A 21,474-nucleotide genomic window follows, 5' to 3' on the forward strand; every position below is an offset into this window, starting at 1 on the left:
TGGAGAGGTGTGTCCACTTGGAGACAGTGGAGAGGTGTGTCCACTTGGAGACAGTGGAGAGGTGTGTCCACTTGGAGACAGTGGAGAGGTGTGTCCACTTGGAGACAGTGGAGAGGTGTGGTCACTTGGAGACAGTGGAGAGGTGTGTCCACTTGGAGACAGTGGAGAGGTGTGGTCACTTGGAGACAGTGGAGAGGTGTGTCCACTTGGAGACAGTGGAGAGGTGTGTCCACTTGGAGACAGTGGAGAGGTGTGTCCACTTGGAGACACCAGTTAGTCCTCTCACTCATACCCTTGTCATTTTATTGTCTTATGTTTTCCAGGAATATTCTTATCATGTTACTGAATGTATCCTGAGTATTTTGTTAACAACAAATGTGGTGAAAAGTACAGTGAATGTAAAATGCACATAAAATCAACAGTGTAATGTTTGGATTCAGTCTTGTCAGGTCAACTGTTGTCCTTTTATGCAGATGTTTTCCATATTTACTCTGCTCATCTGCATGTAGCTCTATCCATATGGGTAAATTCCCACCAGTGTAAAGGGTTAACATAAAATATCTTGGTTGACACATTTAGAGTGAATGTTACAGATAAAGGCCTACTGTTATTGTTATAATTTGCATTGTGAAATGTAAATGTAAAAATTGCTCATAATACCATTAATACTCCCAACTGTTATTTTTGGAAGAAAAACTATAGATATTTGTGCAGACCACCTGCAGGTTGAAGACCAATGGCCCTAGTTAAAGGACAAATAAATCCATAGTATGACATACTGTATGACTTAAACCTCTGGCTCTGTTTGGTAGGTAGGGAACCTCAGCAGCCTGTTGGACACGCTGTCGCCTCAGGGTCCCGTCCGATCCCGGTACCCTCTGTCTTTTGAAGAGATTAAGCAGGTAGCTCTACCACCTCTGTCTGTTGTCGTTATGGAGTGTTGTTGTCAATAATCTGAGAAAAATGATGTAACTTTGTTTTAACTTGACTTAATGTGTTGTTTAGTACTATGGTTTCATGCTGTACCGGACCAAGCTGCCCAGGGACCTGCCAGAAGACACACCCCTCATCTCTCCTCTGAATGGGGTTCATGACCGAGCATATGTCTCTGTCTGTGGGGTAGGTGTCTCTGTCTGTGGGGTAGGTGTGTCTGTCTGTGGGGTAGGTGTCTCTGTCTGTGGGGTAGGTGTCTCTGTCTGTGGGGTAGGTGTGTCTGTCTGTGGGGTAGGTGTGTCTGTCTGTGGGGTAGGTGTGTCTGTCCGTGGGGTAGGTGTGTCTGTCTGTGGGGTAGGTGTCTCTGTCTGTGGGGTAGGTGTGTCTGTCTGTGGGGTAGGTGTCTGTCTTTCTGTGGGGTAGGTCAATCAATCACATTTGATTTATAAAGGCCTTTTTACATCAGCAGATGTCACAAAGTGCTATACAGAAACCCAGCCTAAAACCCCAAACAGCAGATGTAGAAGCACAGTGGCTAGGAAAAACTCCCTGGAAAGGCAGGAACCTAGGAAGAAACCTAGAGAGGAACGAGGCTCTGAGGGGAAAAACTCCCTAGAAAGGCAGAAACCTAGGAAGAAACCTAGAGAGGAACCAGGCTCTGAGGGGTGGCCAGTCCTCTTCTGGCTGTGCCGGGTGGAGATTATAACAGTACATGGCCATTAAGGCCAGATTTTTCTCCAAGATGTTCAAACGTACATAGATGACCAGCAGGGTCAAATAATAATCCCAGTGGTTGTAGAGGTTGCAACAGGTCAGTACATCAGGAGTAAATGTCACTTGGCTTTTCATAGCCGGGCATTTAGAGATTGAAACAGCAGGTGCGGTAGAGAGAGAGAGTTGAAAACAGCAGGTCTGGGACAAGGTAGCACGTCCGGTGAACAGGTCAGGGTTCCATAGCCGCAGGCAGAAGAGTTGAAACTGGAGCAGCAGCACGACCAGGTGGACTGGGGACAGCCAGGAGTCATCAGGCCAGGTAGTCCTGAGGCATGGTCCTAGGGCTCAGGTCCTCCGGGATATACACTGCTCAAAAAAATAAAGGGAACACTTAAACAACACAATGTAACTCCAAGTCAATCACACTTCTGTGAAATCAAACTGTCCACTTAGGAAGCAACACTGATTGACAATACATTTCACATGCTGTTGTGCAAATGGAATAGACAACAGGTGGAAATTATAGGCAATTAGCAAGACACCCCCAATAAAGGACTGGTTTTGCAGCTGGTGACCACAGACCACTTCTCAGTTCCTATGCTTCCTGGCTGATGTTTTGGTCACTTTTGAATGCTGGTGGTGCTTTCACTCTAGTGGTAGCATGAGACGGAGTCTACAACCCACACAAGTGGCTCAGGTAGTGCAGCTCATCCAGGATGGCACATCAATGCGAGCTGTGGCAAGAAGGTTTGCTGTGTCTGTCAGCGTAGTGTCCAGAGCATGGAGGCGCTACCAGGAGACAGGCCAGTACATCAGGAGACGTGGAGGAGGCCGTAGGAGGGCAACAACCCAGCAGCAGGACTGCTACCTCCGCCTTTGTGCAAGGAGGAGCACTGCCAGAGTCCTGCAAAATGACCTCCAGCAGGCCACAAATGTGCATGTGTCTGCTCAAACGGTCAGAAACAGACTCCATGAGGGTGGTATGAGGGCCCGACGTCCACAGGTGGGGGTTGTGCTTACAGCCCAACACCGTGCAGGACGTTTGGCATTTGCCAGAGAACACCAAGATTGGCAAATTCGCCACTGGCGCCCTGTGCTCTTCACAGATGAAAGCAGGTTCACACGGAGCACGTGACAGATGTGACAGAGTCTGGAGACGCCGTGGAGAACGTTCTGCTGCCTGCAACATCCTCCAGCATGACCGGTTTGGCGGTGGGTCAGTCATGGTGTGGGGTGGCATTTCTTTGGGGGGCCGCACAGCCCTCCATGTGCTCGCCAGAAGTAGCCTGACTGCCATTAGGCACCGAGATGAGATCCTCAGACCCCTTGTGAGACCATATGCTGGTGCGGTTGGCCCTGGGTTCCTCCTAAAGCAAGACAATGCTAGACCTCATGTGGCTGGAGTGTGTCAGCAGTTCCTGCAAGAGGAAGGCATTGATGCTATGGACTGGCCCGCCCGTTCCCCAGACCTGAATCCAATTGAGTACATCTGGGACATCATGTCTCGCTCCATCCACCAACACCACGTTGCACCACAGACTGTCCAGGAGTTGGTGGATGCTTTAGTCCAGGTCTGGGAGGAGATCCCTCAGGAGACCATCCGCCACCTCATCAGGAGCATGCCCAGGCGTTGTAGGGAGGTCATACAGGCACGTGGAGGCCACACACACTACTTAGCCTCATTTTGACTTGTTTTAAGGACATTACATCAAAGTTGGATCAGCCTGTAGTGTGGTTTTCCACTTTAATTTTGAGGGGGACTCCAAATCCAGACCTCCATGGGTTGATACATTTGATTTCCATTGATAATTTTTGTGTGATTTTGTTGTCAGGACATTCAACTATGTAAAGAAAAAAGTATTTAATAAGATTATTTCATTCATTCAGATCTAGGATGTGTTATTTGAGTGTTCCCTTTATTTTTTAGAGCAGTGTATATATATGTGTGTGTGTGTGTGTGTGTGTGTGTGTGTGAGAGAGAGACTCATGCTGACTAGGCCGAGCACCATGTTGATTCTGGCGTGATCAGGACACGCAGGTTGGAATATCAAAATGAACTCTGAACCAACTATATTAATTTGGGGATAGGTCGAAAAACCATTAAACATTCATGGACATTTAGCTAGCTAGCTTGCTGTTGCTAGCTATTTTGTCCTGGGATACAAACATTGTGGGTTGTTATTTTACCTGAAATGCAAAAGGTCCTTTTTTTTTCTGGATCGTTGTAGAATTTTGAGTCACACAAAATCATGTGATCTCTACTCCGACATTTAATCCACAGATAAAAGTGGAAACCTAGTTAGTTCTCTCCAATCTCTCCAGTAGTAGTAGTGGTCGTCATCTTCTTCAGACTTTATATACATTTACATTTCAGTCATTTAGCAGACGCTCTTATCCAGAGCGACTTAGTGAGTGCATACATTTTCATACTGGCCCCCCGTGGGAAACGAACCCACAACCCTGGCGTTGCAAGCGCCATGCTCTACCAACTGAGCTACAGGGGATCCTATATGGCGGTTGGCAACCAACTTTAAGGTTCATTACCGCCACCAACTGGACTGGAGTGCGGACCTCAGTTCATCTTTCAATCATTACGTTACGAACCCCGTGGCTGTAAACGTCTAGGGTGGATGGACAAGAGACCCGTAACATAATTCATGCAAATTAGAAGCGTGACATGGAACAGTGAGAACACAAACTACACGACAACCATAAACTACCGTCAAAAATAAAAGGTTTATTTTTGAACACACGGCAACGGTTTGGGAAAAAGGGCTGAGCAGGACCCAAGAAATGAAACAGTGTAAAAAAAAAACTAAACTGATCTTGCCTGCCTCAAGAACCACTAAGCTACTGCTAATTATACAAATATTACAGTGGGTGGTCCGCTCAGGTCTAACTAGTGTTTTTAGACAGTTTTCTTCCTATGGGTAATGTACGCCCAAGGGCAACTTGCTTAAATTCCCCTTTTCCCAGAAACACACAAAGTTACCAAACAGAGTAACCAGCAAATGAGTGAGTACACAAAACACAGGACACCACAGTATCCATACTCACATACGGAAATAGCCTCTCTCTACAAACACAACTGACTTGGCTTTTAAACAATGGGATGAGGTGATTGAAAAACCAGAAACAGGTGGTGCAATGCAGAGGACTGTCCACTGATTGGTCCACCTCAGCAATCAGCAGACACCCCAACGACCACCAATCAGGAACATACAGGACACCTGTGATTAGGGCAGAAGGAGAGGCAAAACACAAAAAGACACAGGATACCTGTATCCGTAACACACCCACGTGGGTATAGGCTCCTAAAAACCAATGAGGAGATGGGAGAGGTGGGACTTGCAGCGCGTCAAGCGTCACAAATATAACCAAGTTCTATTTTAGCGCCTGGCTACGCGGACGAGCAGTTTGGATGAAATTATTGAATAACATGTATGCGTACGTTTATTTTGCAACGCGAGCTGTGGTCAGTACGTCAGGCGCCGCTCCAGAATCTCCCATAAGTATTCGATTGGGTGTTTTTTTTTTACACAGGTTGTGTGATGGTTTTGTCCTGTCAGCATGTTGTACAGAGGTTGTGTGATGGTTTTGTCCTGTCAGCATGTTGTACAGAGGTTGTGTGATGGTTTTGTCCTGTCAGCATGTTGTACAGAGGTTGTGTGATGGTTTTGTCCTGTCAGCATGTTGTACACAGGTTGTGTGATGGTTTTGTCCTGTCAGCATGTTGTACAGAGGTTGTGTGATGGTTTTGTCCTGTCAGCATGTTGTACAGAGGTTGTGTGATGGTTTTGTCCTGTCAGCATGTTGTACAGAGGTTGTGTGATGGTTTTGTCCTGTCAGCATGTTGTACAGAGGTTGTGTGATGGTTTTGTCCTGTCAGCATGTTGTACACAGGTTGTGTGTGATGGTTTTGTCCTGTCAGCATGTTGTACACAGGTTGTGTGATGGTTTTGTCCTGTCAGCATGTTGTACAGAGGTTGTGTGATGGTTTTGTCCTGTCAGCATGTTGTACACAGGTTGTGTGATGGTTTTGTCCTGTCAGCATGTTGTACACAGGTTGTGTGATGGTTTTGTCCTGTCAGCATGGTGTACAGAGGTTGTGACCTGCTCCTATATACAGGTTTTCCAGGGGCTGCTGGAGAGAGACACGACTCTGGTGATGAACGTAACAGGGAAGGAGGGGGACCAGATCGATGTTCTAGTGGAGAACATGGGACGGGTCAACTTTGGCAGCAAGATCAACGACTTCAAGGCAAGTCTACATCAACCTCAGTAGACACACAGACACGTGTTTCTATCTTTTATCTGAATAAAATAGGTTTTAGCAGTTTAAGATTTATGGTAGTGAGTGAGGCGTTGGTCACACAAAGGTCCACACTCCAATATCCAAGAGAAACGATGAAGTTATTGGAGTCTACAATAGGAATGTTCACGTAAGTATTAGTAAACTTATGCAAGGAATGGCTAGCCAATCCCAGATCTGTTTGTGTCCTTGCCAAGCCAAACATCTCATGACGAAGAGTAGAAAGGAGTTGGCCTGGCAACCAGACTGGCACTCAGGCTAAGGAATTGAGACTTAGTTGATCCCTCGGTCATGTCTGTATTTTGCAGGGCCTGTTGAGTAACCTGGTCCTGGGTGAAGATGTGCTGACAGACTGGCAGATCTACCCTCTGGACATTGACGGAGCCATCGCCTCCGGATGGCCCCAGTCAGGCCAGCGACGCTCCCCGCCCGGCCCAGTCAGAGGGCCCTCAGATGGGCCAGTCTTCTACCAGGGCACCCTGCCTCCCAACGGTCTGGCCAGGGACACCTTTCTCCGGCTCAATGAATGGACCAAGGTGAGGACATAAATCAATACTGAGTTAATACTGAGTCTATTTACCGTGGCTTACTATTACAGAAATACTACGGTAGTACTTCCCCAATATGGAGATCTATGAACACAATGGCTCTCGAAAAACAAGAGTCAAACAGATGTATGTCCTCCGTGTTCACTATCAGTTCCTTCTTGGGGTTAAGCATATTGGGTCAAATCCTCCACTGACGACATGCCAGTTCTGCGTTGAGAACTGACTGTCTCCCCTCTGCCTCTCCGCCGTTCCCAGGGCCAAGTGTGGATCAACGGGATGAACCTGGGAAGGTATTGGCCTAAGAGAGGTCCCCAGCAGACCCTGTACGTCCCAGGGCCCCTGCTCAGCCCCACCCAGCCCAACAACATCACAGTCCTGGAGCTAGAGAGGGCCCCTCCACACACCAGGGTCCTCTTTATGGACCGGCCCCAGCTCGGCAGCACTGCTGGCAAGACATGACACCACAGCTACAGAAGGTCAACAGGCAGAAGACAGCAGACACACACCAGGGTCTCCTTTTTTGCACCGCTGGCAAGACATGACACCTCGGATAAATCAGCTTCTTCATAGTTGACACAGCCAATCCCAGCAAGGGAAACATACAGCAGAGACGACAGACAGCCAATCAATCCCTCCGAATAAGTCTCTGTCCAACCAGCATCAGCTAATACTCGTCTATCAATCAATGTATTAGTAGTATATCCTGTATCAATCAATTCATTTCAGCAGACTTTTCTAGAGTGACTTACTTAGTCTATAACAAATGTAACAACTGCTGAGCCAGACTTTCAGTTTCTGAACCCCTTTCTCTGCTACATCTGCAGTAAGCAAATATGATGATCTGTTTAAAGGAAACATAAGGTTTGGTTTTCAGTGTTAAGCTCATTAATAAATAGATGACAGTTATGGTAATCATTGTTTTGACATGATTTAATAACATGAGATGCTGTAAATATGATGCTTCTGTCAAATGCTGCCTCTGTTTGCACTTTACTAGATACCTTTTAATAAATCATTTTCTTAAAAAACGTAGTGTGTACACTGTACATTAATAAACAGCATTTCATCACATGTACAGTTGAATTAATATCGTTTATTATTATTTCATTTGACACCAGTTGACCCGGTTCAGACCTAGAGGAGCCATCAGCTCTGCCTCCTTTGACTGGTCCGTGGGTTTTTGTGGTGGAAAGTCAGTTTCCTCCTTTACTCAATGCTTTCTCCTGTCTGCTTCGCTCCAGTTAGCCACATTAGCCTTGCGGTGCTCCTGGACACAGCAGAGTTTAAGGTTAGGCTGAGGCTGTTATGGTCATATGTCAGGACCTGTAAGTAGCAATGTTATTGTCGGGTGTTTAGTTTCCTGCTTTGCTCCAGTTAGCCACATTAGCCTTGCGGTGCTCCTGGACACAGCGAGGGGTGCAGAAGATGAAGTCCAGGTATTGAAACGGGACCTTTCCCACCAGGGACTCCCCACATTGCCAACACCGCCTGGTAGAGGAGAGAACAGTAGACACTAGACGGTATATGACAGGAGAGAACACAACAGTAGACACTAGACGGTATATGACAGGAGAGAACACAACAGTAGACACTAAACTAACTCACAAGTTGAGCCAGTACAGAGACAGGCTGTTTGAGTAATGTGTTGTATTCATTTGTCTAACATTGTTTTGTGTTCAGTGAGTCAAAGAGAAGGTTGTTTGACTAATGACTGCGGTCTTAATATTGTTAGTAATGTCTTAGTAATGTTACCTGGAGTTTGAAAGGTCTCCCCCTGTTGATGCCTTATGGTCTGCCAGCCTCTTCTCTGCAGCCAGTGCTCTCTGTGGGTGGAAATTTGACAGTCGAGCTGCTCGTTTTGAAAAAACTTGTTTTAACAAAAAATAATAATAATCTGTTTTCATACCTTCTCTCGGTCGCTTAAGGAGGCAAATCTTTTCTTCTCCTCGACCTCCATCTCTAGTCGTCTCCTCTCCTCCTTCTGCTCTTTCTCCCTCTTTTTCTTTGCTGCTTTCTGGGCCTTTTTCTTCTCCGTCTTCTGGGACTCCAACTCTGCTGTCAGCGGCCCGGGAACCTTAAGGGAAAAGACCCAACGTTAGACTTTAACTCTGCTGTCAGCGGCCCGGGAACCTTAAGGGAAAAGACCCAACGTTAGACTTCCCTGCTGTATCACAAAATGCTCAAACATTTCTATGTACATCTTTGGACAATTTAATGCTCATTGTTTTATAAAAATGTTACTTCGTGTGCTTGAAATGTGTCCTTGCTCATCATGTGAAATGGCCCAGGTACTTCTCCGTCTAGCTAACTCTCAGAACAATACAATCCCCATTGGTTTATTCAGTGTGATTGACAAAAAGTGTATCCCTGCAGAACGTGTCCTCTGACTGGCTGTTAGGACCAACATACTGGATGGTTACACTTCACGGCTTTATCCCACACTACTCTCCCTAAATGTCCGAGTACTGTACATCTTTGGACAATTGATCGCTCACTGTTTGTTTCCTTGACAGAAAGTGTTCCTCAGTTTGAATGCGACTGGCTCCTGTGTGTCACTAAAGGAACAGCATCTTACCTGAGCCTTGCTGTAGTTGTATTACCTGAGCCTTGCTGTAGTTGTATTACCTGAGCCTTGCTGTAGTTGTATTACCTGAGCCTTGCTGTAGTTGTATTACCTGAGCCTTGCTGTAGTTGTATTACCTGAGCCTTGCTGTAGTTGTATTACCTGAGCCTTGCTGTAGTTGTATTACCTGAGCCTTGCTGTAGTTGTATTACCTGAGCCTTGCTGTAGTTGTATTACCTGAGCCTTGCTGTAGTTGTATTACCTGAGCCTTGCTGTAGTTGTATTACCTGAGCCTTGCTGTAGTTGTATTACCTGAGCCTTGCTGTAGTTGTATTACCTGAGCCTTGCTGTAGTTGTATTCCCTGAGCCTTGCTGTAGTTGTATTACCTGAGCCTTGCTGTAGTTGTATTACCTGAGCCTGGCTGTAGTTGTATTTGTCGGGGTGATCAGCCATGTACTTTCTAAACATGTTTCTAGTGTCCTTGTCAGGAGCAACGATGTAGGGAGTCTGGCCTTTCTTGTCTCTGTGGACACAAAAACAGCATCAACACCATTAACGTTTCCTCTCTTTTTATAACATATAAACAATACAGTTTTATTGAGCTTGTTATAATAATACATTCAATTTACAACGTGCTTTTCATTGAAAGACAATCACACAAAAAATTACAAATAAATACACACATACACTACCAGTCAAAAGTTTGGACACACCTACTCATTCAAGGGTTTTTCTTTATTTTTACTATTTTCTACATTGTAGAATAATAGTGAAGACATCAAAACTATGAAATAACACATATGGAATCATGTAGTAACCAAAAAAGTGTTAAACAAATCAAAATATATGTTATATTTATGATTCTTCAAATAGCCACTCTTTGCCTTGATGACAGCTTTGCACACTCTTGGCATTCTCTCAACCAGCTTCATGACGTAGTCACCTGGAATGCATTTCAATTAACAGGTGTGCCTTCTTAAAAGTTAATTTGTGGAATTTATTTCCTTCTTAATGCGTCTGAGCCAATCAGTTGTGTTGTGACAAGGTAGGGGGGGTATACAGAAGACACAGTGGCTTGCGAAAGTATTCACCCCCCTTGGCATTTTTCTCATTTTGTTGCCTTACAACCTGGAATTAAAATTGATTTTTTTGGGGGTTTGTATCATTTGATTTACACAACATGCCTACCACTTGGAAGATGCAAAATATTTTTTATTGTGAAACAAAGTCAATACTATGTAGAGCCACCTTTTGCAGCAATTACAGCTGCAAGTCTCTAGGGGTATGTTTCTATAAGCTTGGCACATCTAGCCACTGGGATTTTTGCCAATTTTTCAAGCAAAACTGCTCCAGCTCCTTCAAGTTGGATGGGTTCCGCTGGTGTACAGCAATCTTTAAGTCATACCACAGATTCTCAATTGGATTGAGGTCTGGGCTTTGACTAGGCCATTCAAAGACATTTAAATGTTTCCCCTTAAACCACTCAAGTGTTGCTTTAGCAGTATGCTTAGGGTCATTGTCCTGCTGGAAGGTGAACCTCCGTCCCAGTCTCAAATCTCTGGAAGACTGAAACAGATTTCCCTCAAGAATTTCCCTGTATTTTAGCACCATCCATCATTCCTTCAATTCTGACTAGTTTCCCAGTCCCTGCCGATAAAAAACATCCCTACAGCATGATGCTGCCACCACCATGCTTCACTGTGGGGATGATGTTCTCGGGGTGATGAGAGGTGTTGGGTTTGCGCTAGACATAGCGTTTTCCTTGATGGCCAAAAAGCTCAGTTTTAGTCTCATCTGACCAGAGTACCTTCTTCCATATGTTTGGGGAGTCTCCCACATGCCTTTTGGCGAACACCAAACGTGTTTGCTTATTTTTTTCTTTAAGCAATGGCTTTTCTGGCCACTCTTCCGTAAAGCCCAGCACTGTGGAGTGTACGGCTTAAAGTGGTCCTATGGACAGATACTCCAATCTCCGCTGTGGAGCTTTGCAGCTCCTTCAGGGTTACCTTTGGTCTCTTTGATGCCTCTCTGATTAATGCCCTCCTTGCCTGGTCCGTGAGTTTTGGTGGGCGGCCCTCTCTTGGCAGGTTTGTTGTGGTGCAATATTCTTTCCATTTTTTAATAATGGATTTTAAATGGTGCTCTGTGGGATGTTCAACGTTTCGGATATTTTTTTTATAACCCAACCCTGATCTGTACTCCTCCACAACTTTGTCCCTGACCTGTTTGGAGAGCTCCTTGGTCTTCATGGTGCCGCTTGCTTGATGATGCCCCTTGCTTATGGGTGTTGCAGACTCTGGGGCCTTTCAGAACAGGTGTGTATATATACTGAGATCATGTGACAGATCATGTGACACTTAAATAAAGTCCACCTGTGTGCAATCTAACTAATTATGTGACTTCTGAAGGTAATTGGTTGCACTATATCTTATTTAGGGGCTTCATAGCAAAGGGGGTGAATACATATGCACGCACCACTTTTCCGTTATTTTTTAAAAAGTAATTTTTTTCATTTCACATACACAAAATAGTGTATGTCCATTACATGAAATCCAAATAAAAATCCATTTAAATTACAGGTTGTAATGCAACAAAATAGGAAAAACGCCAAGGGGGGTGAATACTTTTGCAAGGCATATACAGAAGATAGCCCTGTTTGGTAAAAGACCAAGTCCATATTATGTCAAGAACAGTTCAAATAAGCAAAGAGAAACGACAGTCCATCATTACTTTAAGACATGAAGGTCAGTCAATCCGGAAAATTTCAAGAACTTTGAAAGTTTCGTCAAGTGCAGTCGCAAAAATCATCAAGCGCTATGATGAAACTGGCTCTCATGAGGACCGCCACAGGAATGGAAGACCCAGAGTTACCTCTGCTGCAGAGGATAAGTTCATTAGAGTTACCAGCCTCAGAAATTACAGCCCAAATAAATGCTTCAGAGTTCAAGTAACAGACACATCTCAACATCAACTGTTCAGAGGAGACTGCGTGAATCAGGGCTTCATGGTCGAATTGCTGCAAAGAAACCACTATTAAAGGACACCAATAAGAAGAGACTTGCTTGGGCCAAGAAACACGAGCAATGGACATTAGACCGGTGGAAATCTGTCCTTTGGTTTGATAAGTCTAAATTTGAGATTTTTGGTTCCAACCACTGTGTCTTTGTGAGACGCAGAGTAGGTGAACGGATGATCTCCGCATGTGTGGTTCCCACCGTGAAGCATGGAGGAGGAGGTGTGATGGTGCTTTGCTGGTTACATGGTCTGTGATTGATTTAGAATTCAAGGCACACTTAACCAGCATGGCTACCACAGCATTCTGCAGCGATACGCCATCCCATCTGGTTTGGGCTTAGTGAGACTATCATTTGTTTTTCAACAGGACAATGACCCAACACACCTTCAGGCTGTGTAAGGGCTATTTTACCAAGGAGGAGAGTGATGGACTGCTGCATCAGATGACCTGGCCGCCACAATCCCCAGACCTCAACCCAATTGAGATGGTTTGGGATGAGTCGGACCGCAGAGTGAATGAAAAGCAGCCAACAAGTGCTCAGCACATGTGGGAACTCCTTCAAGACTGTTGGAAAAGCCATTGAAGAGGAGTGGGACAACATTCCACAGGCCACAATGAACAGCCTGATCCATGCCCCTTGTTCTGTGTGTGTGTTTATATATATATATATATATATATATATATATATATATATATATATATATATATATATATATATATATATATATATATATAAACTCAGCAAAAAAAGAAATGTCCCCTTTTCAGGATCCTGTCTTTCAAAGGATTAATAGAAATCCAAATAACTTCACAGATCTTCATTGTAAAGGGTTTAAACACTGTTTCCCATGCTTGTTCAATGAACCATAAACAATTAATGAACATGCACCTGTGGAACGGTCGTTAAGACACTAACAGCTTACAGACGGTAGGCAATTAAGGTCACAGTTATGAAAACTTAGGACACTAAAGAGGCCTTTCTACTGACTCTGAAAAACACCTAAAGAAAGATGCCCAGGGTCCCTGCTCATCTGCGTGAACGTGCCTTAGGCGTGCTGCAAGGAGGCATGAGGACTGCAGATGTGGCCAGGGCAATAAATTGCAATGTCTGTACTGTGAGACGCCTAAGACAGCGCTACAGGGAGACAGGACGGACAGCTGATCGTCCTCGCAATGGCAGACCACGTGTAACAACACCTGCACAGGATCGGTACATCCGAATATCACACCTGCGGGACAGGTACAGGATGGCAACAACAACTGCCTGAGTTACACTAGGAACGCACAATCCCTCCATCAGTGCTCAGACTGTCCGCAATAGGCTGAGAGAGGCTGTACTGAGGGCTTGTAGGCCTGTTGTAAGGCAGGTCATCACCAGACATCACCGGCAACAACGTCTCCTATGGGCTCAAACCCACGCAATAAAATGCAAATTAATTACTTAAAAATCATACAATGTGATTTTCTGGATTTTTGTTTTAGATTCCGTCTCTCACAGTTGAAGTGTACCTATGAAAAAAATTACAGACCTCTACATGCTTTGTAAGTAGGAAAACCTGCAAAATCAGCAGTGTATCAAATACTTGTTCTCCCCACTGTATGTCCTTAAAAAGCAGCTACAAATATTACAATGTATTGAAAACCATCCCATGGCTATTTCCAAATACCCCGGTATACGATATCTAGGGTATACCGCTCAAGCCTAACATAAATATATATATATGGTTCATTACTTGCATGCCGGGTTGCTGCCTGCATCCATCAGCAGCTGGGCCACTCCTTTCTGTCCCGCTGCTGAGGCCACATGGAGCAGAGTGAAGCCGGAGGAGTCTATGGGCTGGTTGAGTAGGGCTAGTGGACTCAGGGCTGCAGGGTCCTGGGAAGAGCAGCTCTTCTCCTCCTCCTCTCCCTCTTGCTTTGCACCCTGCTCTCCCTGCTCTCCCTGCTCTCCCTGGTCCTCCCTCTGTCCATCCTGGTCCTCCCTGTGTCCAGCCTGGTCTCCCTGGTCCTCCCTGTGTCCAGCCTGGTCTCCCTGCTCTCCCTGGTCTCCCTGGTCCTCCCTCTGTCCAGCCTGGTCTCCCTGGTCCTCCCTCTGTCCAGCCTGGTCTCCCTGGTCTCCCTGGTCCTCCCTCTGTCCAGCCTGGTCTCCCTGGTCCTCCCTGTGTCCAGCCTGGTCTCCCTGGTCCTCCCTGTGTCCAGCCTGGTCTCCCTGGTCCTCCCTCTGTCCAGCCTGGTCTCCCTGGTCCTCCCTGTGTCCAGCCTGGTCTCCCTGGTCCTCCCTCTGTCCAGCCTGGTCTCCCTGGTCCTCCTCCTTGCCTCCACCCTGCTCTCCCCTCCTCACTGGTAGCAGGCTGATGAGGGTGTCCAGGTCTCCAGTCTTACAGGCGGTGTAGAGCGCATCCCTCAGCCCATAGTCCCAGGACTCATCAGGCTCCTCTGAGAAGATGCAGAGAAGGAAGTGATCCAGCTGTCTACTACAAACGCAGGCAGGCAGGCAGGCAGACAGGCAGGCAGGTAGGCAGACAGACAGGCAGGCAGACAGGCAGGCAGACAGGCAGGCAGGCAGGCAGGCAGACAGACAGACAGACAGGCAGGCAGGCAGACAGACAGACAGACAGACAGGCAGGCAGGCAGGCAGACAGGCAGACAGGCAGACAGACAGACAGACAGACAGACAGACAGACAGGCAGGCAGGCAGGCAGGCAGACAGGCAGGCAGGCAGGCAGGCAGGCAGGCAGGCAGACAGAGTTTGGTTATGATCTCACCATCTTCATGTTGTGCTGTCTTCTTTCCCCTGGGTTTCCCCCCTCCCCTGTTTCTCTCTCCTCCTCTCTCCTGGTTGGTGTCTTCAGAAGCAGCAGCAGCTTCCCGGTTACTTAGACCTGAACCTGAACACAGAAACCATTTTTTTTGTAGCTTTTGAAAGATTATCAAGTGACAGAAAGTCCTGTTGTAGTAAACCGACACATCCTAAACAGCACCCTATTCCCTATGAAGTAAACAGACACATCCTAAACAGCACCCTATTCCCTATGAATTAAACAGACACATCCTAAACAGCACCCTATTCCCTATGAATTAAACAGACACATCCTAAACAGCACCCTATTCCCTATGAATTAAACAGACACATCCTAAACAGCACCCTATTCCCTATGAATTAAACCGACACATCCTAAACAGCACCCTATTCCCTATGAATTAAACAGACACATCCTAAACAGCACCCTATTCCCTATGAATTAAACAGACACATCCAAAACAGCACCCTATTCCCTATGAATTAAACAGACACATCCTAAACAGCACCCTATTCCCTATGAATTAAACAGACACATCCTAAACAGCACCCTATTCCCTATGAATTAAACAGACACATCCTAAACAGCACCCTATTCCCTATGAATTAAACAGACACATCCTAAACAGCACCCTATTCCCTATGAATTAAACAGACACATCCTAAACAGCACCCTATTCCCTATGAATTAAACAGACACATCCAAAACAGCACCCTATTCCCTATGAATTAAACAGACACATCCTCAACAGTACCCTATTCCCTATGAATTAAACAGACACATCCTAAACCGCACCCTATTCCCTATGAATTAAACAGACACATCCTAAACAGCACCCTATTCCCTATGAATTAAACAGACACATCCTAAACAGCACCCTATTCCCTATGAATTAAACAGACACATCCTAAACAGCACCCTATTCCCTATGAATTAAACAGACACATCCTAAACAGCACCCTATTCCCTATGAATTAAACAGACACATCCTAAACAGCACCCTATTCCCTATGAATTAAACAGACACATCCTAAACAGCACCCTATTCCCTATGAATTAAACAGACATCCTAAACGGCACCCTATTCCCTATGAATTAAACAGACACATCCTAAACAGCACCCTATTCCCTATGAATTAAACAGACACATCCTAAACAGCACCCTATTCCCTATGAATTAAACAGACACATCCTAAACAGCACCCTATTCCCTATGAATTAAACAGACACATCCTAAACAGCACCCTATTCCCTATGAATTAACAGACACATCCTAAACAGCACCCTATTCCCTATGAATTAAACAGACACATCCTAAACAGCACCCTATTCCCTATGAATTAAACAGACACATCCTAAACGGCACCCTATTCCCTATGAATTAAACAGACACATCCTAAACAGCACCCTATTCCCTATGAATTAAACAGACACATCCTAAACAGCACCCTATTCCCTATGAATTAAACAGACACATCCTAAACAGCACCCTATTCCCTATGAATTAAACAGACACATCCTAAACAGCACCCTATTCCCTATGAATTAAACAGACACATCCTAAACAGCACCATATTCCCTATGAATTAAACAGACACATCCTAAACAGCACCCTATTCCCTATGAATTAAACAGACACATCCTAAACAGCACCCTATTCCCTATGAATTAAACAGACACATCCTAAACAGCACCCTATTCCCTATAGGCCTTGGTCAAAAGTAGTGCACAATACATAAGCAGCCTAACTCTGCAGACCCCAGCCTGTCTCCCTCACCTCTGTCCTCTGTTCTGCGACCCTCCTTCCTCTTCCTCCTCCTGGCGGGGTAGATCTCATGCTCCCGGAGGTCCAGGGTTCCCAGAGTCACCTCCACCGTCTCCAGCTCAAGCTCCTCTCCTGAACTCCCCTCTTCCTCCACTAGGGGTGCTGTTGTCTCTTGGTGAGGTTCTGGCTGAGCCACGGGCGTACGTGCCTTCTTCCACACTTTGTTGGAGGGACTCAAGATGTCGGAGACTTCAGTGTCTTTCCCTGTGGTTTGGGATAGATTCTTAGTAAATTAACACATCTTGTCTTCCTTTCTCAGAATTGAAGCTCAGGAAGGTCCATATATACAGTGCATTCGGAAAGTATTCAGACCCATTCACTTTTTCCACATTTTATTACGTTACAGCCTTATTCTAAAATGGATTAAATATTTTTTTCCCCTCATCAATCTAAACACAATACCCCATAATGACAAAGCAAAAAAAGGTTTTTAGAATTTGTTGCAAATGTATTTTTAAAAAAAATAACGGAAATGTAACATTTACATAAGTATTCAGACCCTTTACTCAGTACTTTGTTGAAGCACCTTTGGCAGCGATTACAGCCTTGGGTCTTCTTGGGTATGACGCTACAAGCTTGGCACACCTGTATTTGGGGAGTTTCTCCCATTCTTCTCTGCAGATCCTCTCAAGCTCTGTCAGGTTGGATGGGGAGCGTCGCTGCACAGCTATTTTCAGGTCTCTCCAGAGATGTTCGATTGGGTTCAAGTCCGGGCTCTGGCTGGGTCACTCAAGGACATTCAGAGACTTGTCCCGAAGCCACTCCTGCGTTGTCTTGGCTGTGTGCTTAGGGTCATTGTCCTGTTGAAAGGTGAACCATCGCCCCAGTCTGAGGTCCTGAGCACTCTGGAAAGGTTTTCATCAAGGATCTTTCCCTCGATCCTGACTAGTCTCCCAGTCCCTGCCGCTGAAAAACATCCCCACAGAATGATGCTGCCACCACCATGCTTCACCGTAGGGATGGTGCCAGGTTTTCTCCAGACGTGACGCTTGGCATTCAGGCCAAAGAGTTCAATCTTGGTTTCATCAGACCAGACAATCTTGATTATCATGGTCTGAGAGTCTTTAGGTGGCTTTTAGCAAACTTCAAGCGGGCTGTCATGTGCCTTTTACTGAGAAGTGGCTTCCGTCTGGCCACTCTACCATAAAGGCCTGATTGGTGGAGTGCTGCAGAGGTGGTTGTCCTTCTGGAAGGTTCTCCCATCTCCACAGAGGAACTCTGGAGCTCTGTCATTGACCATCAGGTTCTTGGTCACCTCCCTGACCAAGGCCCTTCTCCCCCGATTACTCAGTTTGGCCGGGCGGCCAGCTCTAGGAAGTGTCTTGGTGGTTCCAAACTTCTTCCATTTAAGAATGATGGAGGACCTTCAACGCTGCAGAAATGTTTTGGTACGCTTCCCCAGATCTGTGCCTCGACACAATCCTGTCTTGGACCTCTGCGGACAATCCCTTCCAACTCTTGGCTTGGTTTTTGCTCTGACATGAACTGTCAACTGTGGGACCTTATATAGACAGGTGGGTGCCTTTCCAAATCATGTCCAATCAATTGAATTTACCACAGGTGGACTCCAATCAAGTTGTAGAAACATCTCAAGGATGATCAATGGAAACAGGATACACCTGCGCACAATTTCGAGTCTCATAGCAAAGGGTCTGAATACTTATGTAAATGTGATATTTCCGTTTTTTTTGTATTTATAAATTTGCAACAAATTCTAAAAACCTGTTTTTGCTTTGTCATTATGGGGTATTGTGTGTAGATTGAGGAAAAAAATGTATTTAATCCATTTTAGAATCAGGTTGTAATGTAACAAAATGTGGAAAAAGTCAAGGGGTCTGAATACTTTCCGAATGCACCGTACATGTAGGCCAGACACAGATTAAGCCTTGCCCTAGACTGAAAACTGCTTTTCAATGGAGAATCTATATTTTAATACCGGACTAGGCCCATAGATTAAACATGACTCGTACCATATACATTTAGAGTGGAGAGGACATCATGTACTCTCTTAACCTCTCTGAAGGTGGCTCTACGTGTGGGGAAGGGTAGTGTTCTGATCCGAGGGTCCTTCTTGGCCAGCGGAGCCGCCTTACCCCACAAGAACATGCTTTTATTATAACTGGGGGCACGCAGGAAGATGGCACTGGCTTCAGTCAGGTGGTCAGACCAGCTCTCCAGTAGGTCCTGGATCTCCTGCAAGCAGAGGACAAGGAACTACCGATTAGATCAATTATATAACCAACAACAATAAAGCTGCAAGCAGCCATTAAACACACCAGTAGAAATCCACTTTTTCGAGCTGAAAGACGATGGCGAGAGCTTACCCACGATGTTGCACAACGATTTAAGTCAATAAGATGGCGCCGGAGAGGATGGCTGCTGTTTTATGGACTCTTAACCAAATGTGCTATTTTGTGTGTTTTTTCGCATTGTTGGTAACTTATTTTGTACATAATGATGCTGCTACCATCTCTTATGACCGAAAAGAGCTTCTGAACATCAGAACAGCGATTACTCACCTTGAACTGGACAAATAATTTTTATTTTATGAGTCGGACGAGAGGGATTTGCTCCAGACACCCGACAGGGCCCTCATCCCCGTCATTCACAGTAGAAAGAAAAGGAGATATCGCGGAAGGAGATCGGGGTGCTTGGTAAGGAGCCGGCGACGAGTGGCTAATCTGCCTTCGATACTATTGGCCAATTTACAATCGCTTGATAATAAAGTGGACGAACTACAGGCAGGAATATCCTACCAACGGGACATTAAAAACTGTAATATCTTATGTTTCACCGAGTCGTGGCTGAACGAAGACATGAATAACATACAGCTGGCGGGTTATACACTGCATCGGCAGGATAGAACGGCTGACTCCGGTAAGACAAGGGGTGGTGGTCTGTGTATATTTGTAAACAACAGCTGGTGCACGATATCTAAGGAAGTCTCGAGGTTTTGCTCGCCTGAGGTAGAGTATCTCATGATAAGTTGTAGACCCACTATCTACCAAGAGATTTTTCATCTATATTATTCGTAGCTGTCTATTTACCACCACAAACCGATGCTGGCATTAAGATTGCACTCAATGAGCTGTATAAGGCCATAACTAAACAGGAAAACGCTCATCCAGAGGCAGCGCTCCTAGTGGCCGGGGACTTTAATGCAGGGAAACTTAAATCTGTTTTATCTCATTTCTACCAGCATGTTAAATGTGCAACCAGAGGGGAAAAAACTCTAAACCCCCTTTACTCCACACACAGAGACGCATACAAAGCTCTCCCTCGCCCTCCATTTGGCAAATCTGGCTATAATTATATCCTCCTGATTCCTGCTTACAAGCAAAAACTAAAGAAGGAAGCACCAGTGACTCTGTCAATAAAAAAGTGGTCAGATGAAGCAGATGCTAAGCTACAGGACTGTTTTGCTAGCACAGACTGGAATATGTTCCGGGATTCCTCCGATAGCATTGAGGAGTACACCACATCAGTCACTGGCTTCATCAATAAGTGCATCGATGATGTCGTCCCCACAGTGACCGTATGTACATACCCCAACCAGAAGCCATGGATTACAGGCAACATCCGCATTGAGCTAAAGGGTAGAGCTGCCGCTTTCAATAATATAATAATAATAATAATAATAATAATCATAATATGCCATTTAGCAGACGCTTTTATCCAAAGCGACTTACAGTCATGCGTGCATACATTTTTGTGTATGGGTGTTCCCAGGGATCGAACCCACTACCTTGGCGTTACAAGCGCCGTGCTCTACCAGCTGAGCTACAGAGGACCACAAGGAGCGGGACTCTAACCCGGACGCTTATAAGAAATCCCGCTATGCCCTCCGACGAACCATCAAACAGGCAAAGAGTCAATACAGGACTAAGATCGAATCGTACTACATCGGCTCTGACGCTCGTCGGATGTGGCAGGGCTTGAAAACTATTACAGACTACAAAGGGAGGCACAGCCGTGAGCTGCCCAGTGACACAATACTTCCAGACGAGCTAAACCACTTCTATGCTCGCTTCGAGGCAAGCAACACTGAAGCATGCATGAGAGCACCAGCTGTTCCGGATGACTATGTGATCACGCTCTCCGTAGCCGATGTGAGTAAGACTTTTAAGCAGGTCAACATTCACAAGGCCGCAGGGCCAGACGGATTACCAGGATGTGTACTCCGAGCATGTGCTGAGCAACTGGCAAGTGTCTTCACTGACATTTTCAACCCCTCCCTATCTGAGTCTGTAATACCAACATGTTTCAAGCAGACCACCATAGTCCCTGTGACCAAGAATACTAAGGTAACCTGCCTAAATGACTACCGACCCGTAGCACTCACGTCTGTAGCCATGAAGTTCTTTGAAAGGCTGGTCATGGCTCACATCAACACCATTATCCCAGAAACCCTAGACCCACTCCAATTTGCATTCCGCCCCAACAGATCCACAGATGATGCAATCTCTATTGCGCACCACACTGCCCTTTCACACCTGGACAAAAGGAACACCTTTGTGAGAATGCTATTCATTGACTACAGCTCAGCGTTCAACACCATAGTGCCCTCAAAGCGCATCACTAAGCTAAGGACCCTGGGACTAAACACCTCCCTCTGCAACTGGATCCTGGACTTCCTGACTGGCCGCCCCCAGGTGGTAAGGTTAGGTAACAACACATCTGCCACGCTGATCCTCAACAGGGGGGCCCCTCAGGGGTGCGTGCTCAATCCCCTCCTGTTCTCATTGTTCACCCATGACTGCA

At 45.7% G+C, this 21,474-nt stretch overlaps 2 protein-coding genes across 2 annotated transcripts in view; one reads left to right on the forward strand and one right to left on the reverse strand.

Annotated features, from left to right (window-relative positions):
- LOC311123131 (beta-galactosidase-like) lies at nt 1-7,582 on the forward strand. Its single transcript, XM_084197404.1, has 5 exons — nt 1-902; nt 1,006-1,119; nt 5,777-5,908; nt 6,268-6,495; nt 6,763-7,582. Exons 2-5 carry the CDS (start codon nt 1,018-1,020, stop codon nt 6,964-6,966), a joined length of 666 nt encoding a protein of 221 aa, XP_084053530.1. The 5' UTR covers nt 1-902; nt 1,006-1,017; the 3' UTR covers nt 6,967-7,582.
- The window catches only part of ankzf1 (ankyrin repeat and zinc finger peptidyl tRNA hydrolase 1), a 30,647-nt gene continuing 16,592 nt past the window's right edge, over nt 7,420-21,474 (reverse strand). The window contains exons 8-15 of the mRNA XM_084197403.1: nt 18,684-18,906; nt 16,666-16,917; nt 14,853-14,975; nt 13,821-14,523; nt 9,483-9,594; nt 8,414-8,581; nt 8,260-8,330; nt 7,420-7,995 (exon numbers count right to left, since the gene is read on the reverse strand). Coding sequence (XP_084053529.1) covers nt 7,860-7,995; nt 8,260-8,330; nt 8,414-8,581; nt 9,483-9,594; nt 13,821-14,523; nt 14,853-14,975; nt 16,666-16,917; nt 18,684-18,906 — 1,788 coding nt within the window. The 3' untranslated portion in view covers nt 7,420-7,859. The remainder of the gene's footprint in view (nt 7,996-8,259; nt 8,331-8,413; nt 8,582-9,482; nt 9,595-13,820; nt 14,524-14,852; nt 14,976-16,665; nt 16,918-18,683; nt 18,907-21,474) is intronic.

The sequence above is a fragment of the Coregonus lavaretus genome, assembly GCF_964263955.1.
Source record: "Coregonus lavaretus genome assembly, contig: HAP1_SCAFFOLD_313, whole genome shotgun sequence".
Classification (NCBI taxonomy): domain Eukaryota; kingdom Metazoa; phylum Chordata; class Actinopteri; order Salmoniformes; family Salmonidae; genus Coregonus; species Coregonus lavaretus.

Coding starts and splice junctions, on each gene's coding strand:
- LOC311123131 (XM_084197404.1), top strand. CDS start 1,018: ATGCTGTACCGGACCAAGCTGCCCAGGGACCTGCCAGAAGACACACCC. Junction 5,909..6,267: donor GCAAGATCAACGACTTCAAG/GCAAGTCTACAT, acceptor TGTATTTTGCAG/GGCCTGTTGAGTAACCTGGT. Junction 6,496..6,762: donor GGCTCAATGAATGGACCAAG/GTGAGGACATAA, acceptor CGCCGTTCCCAG/GGCCAAGTGTGGATCAACGG.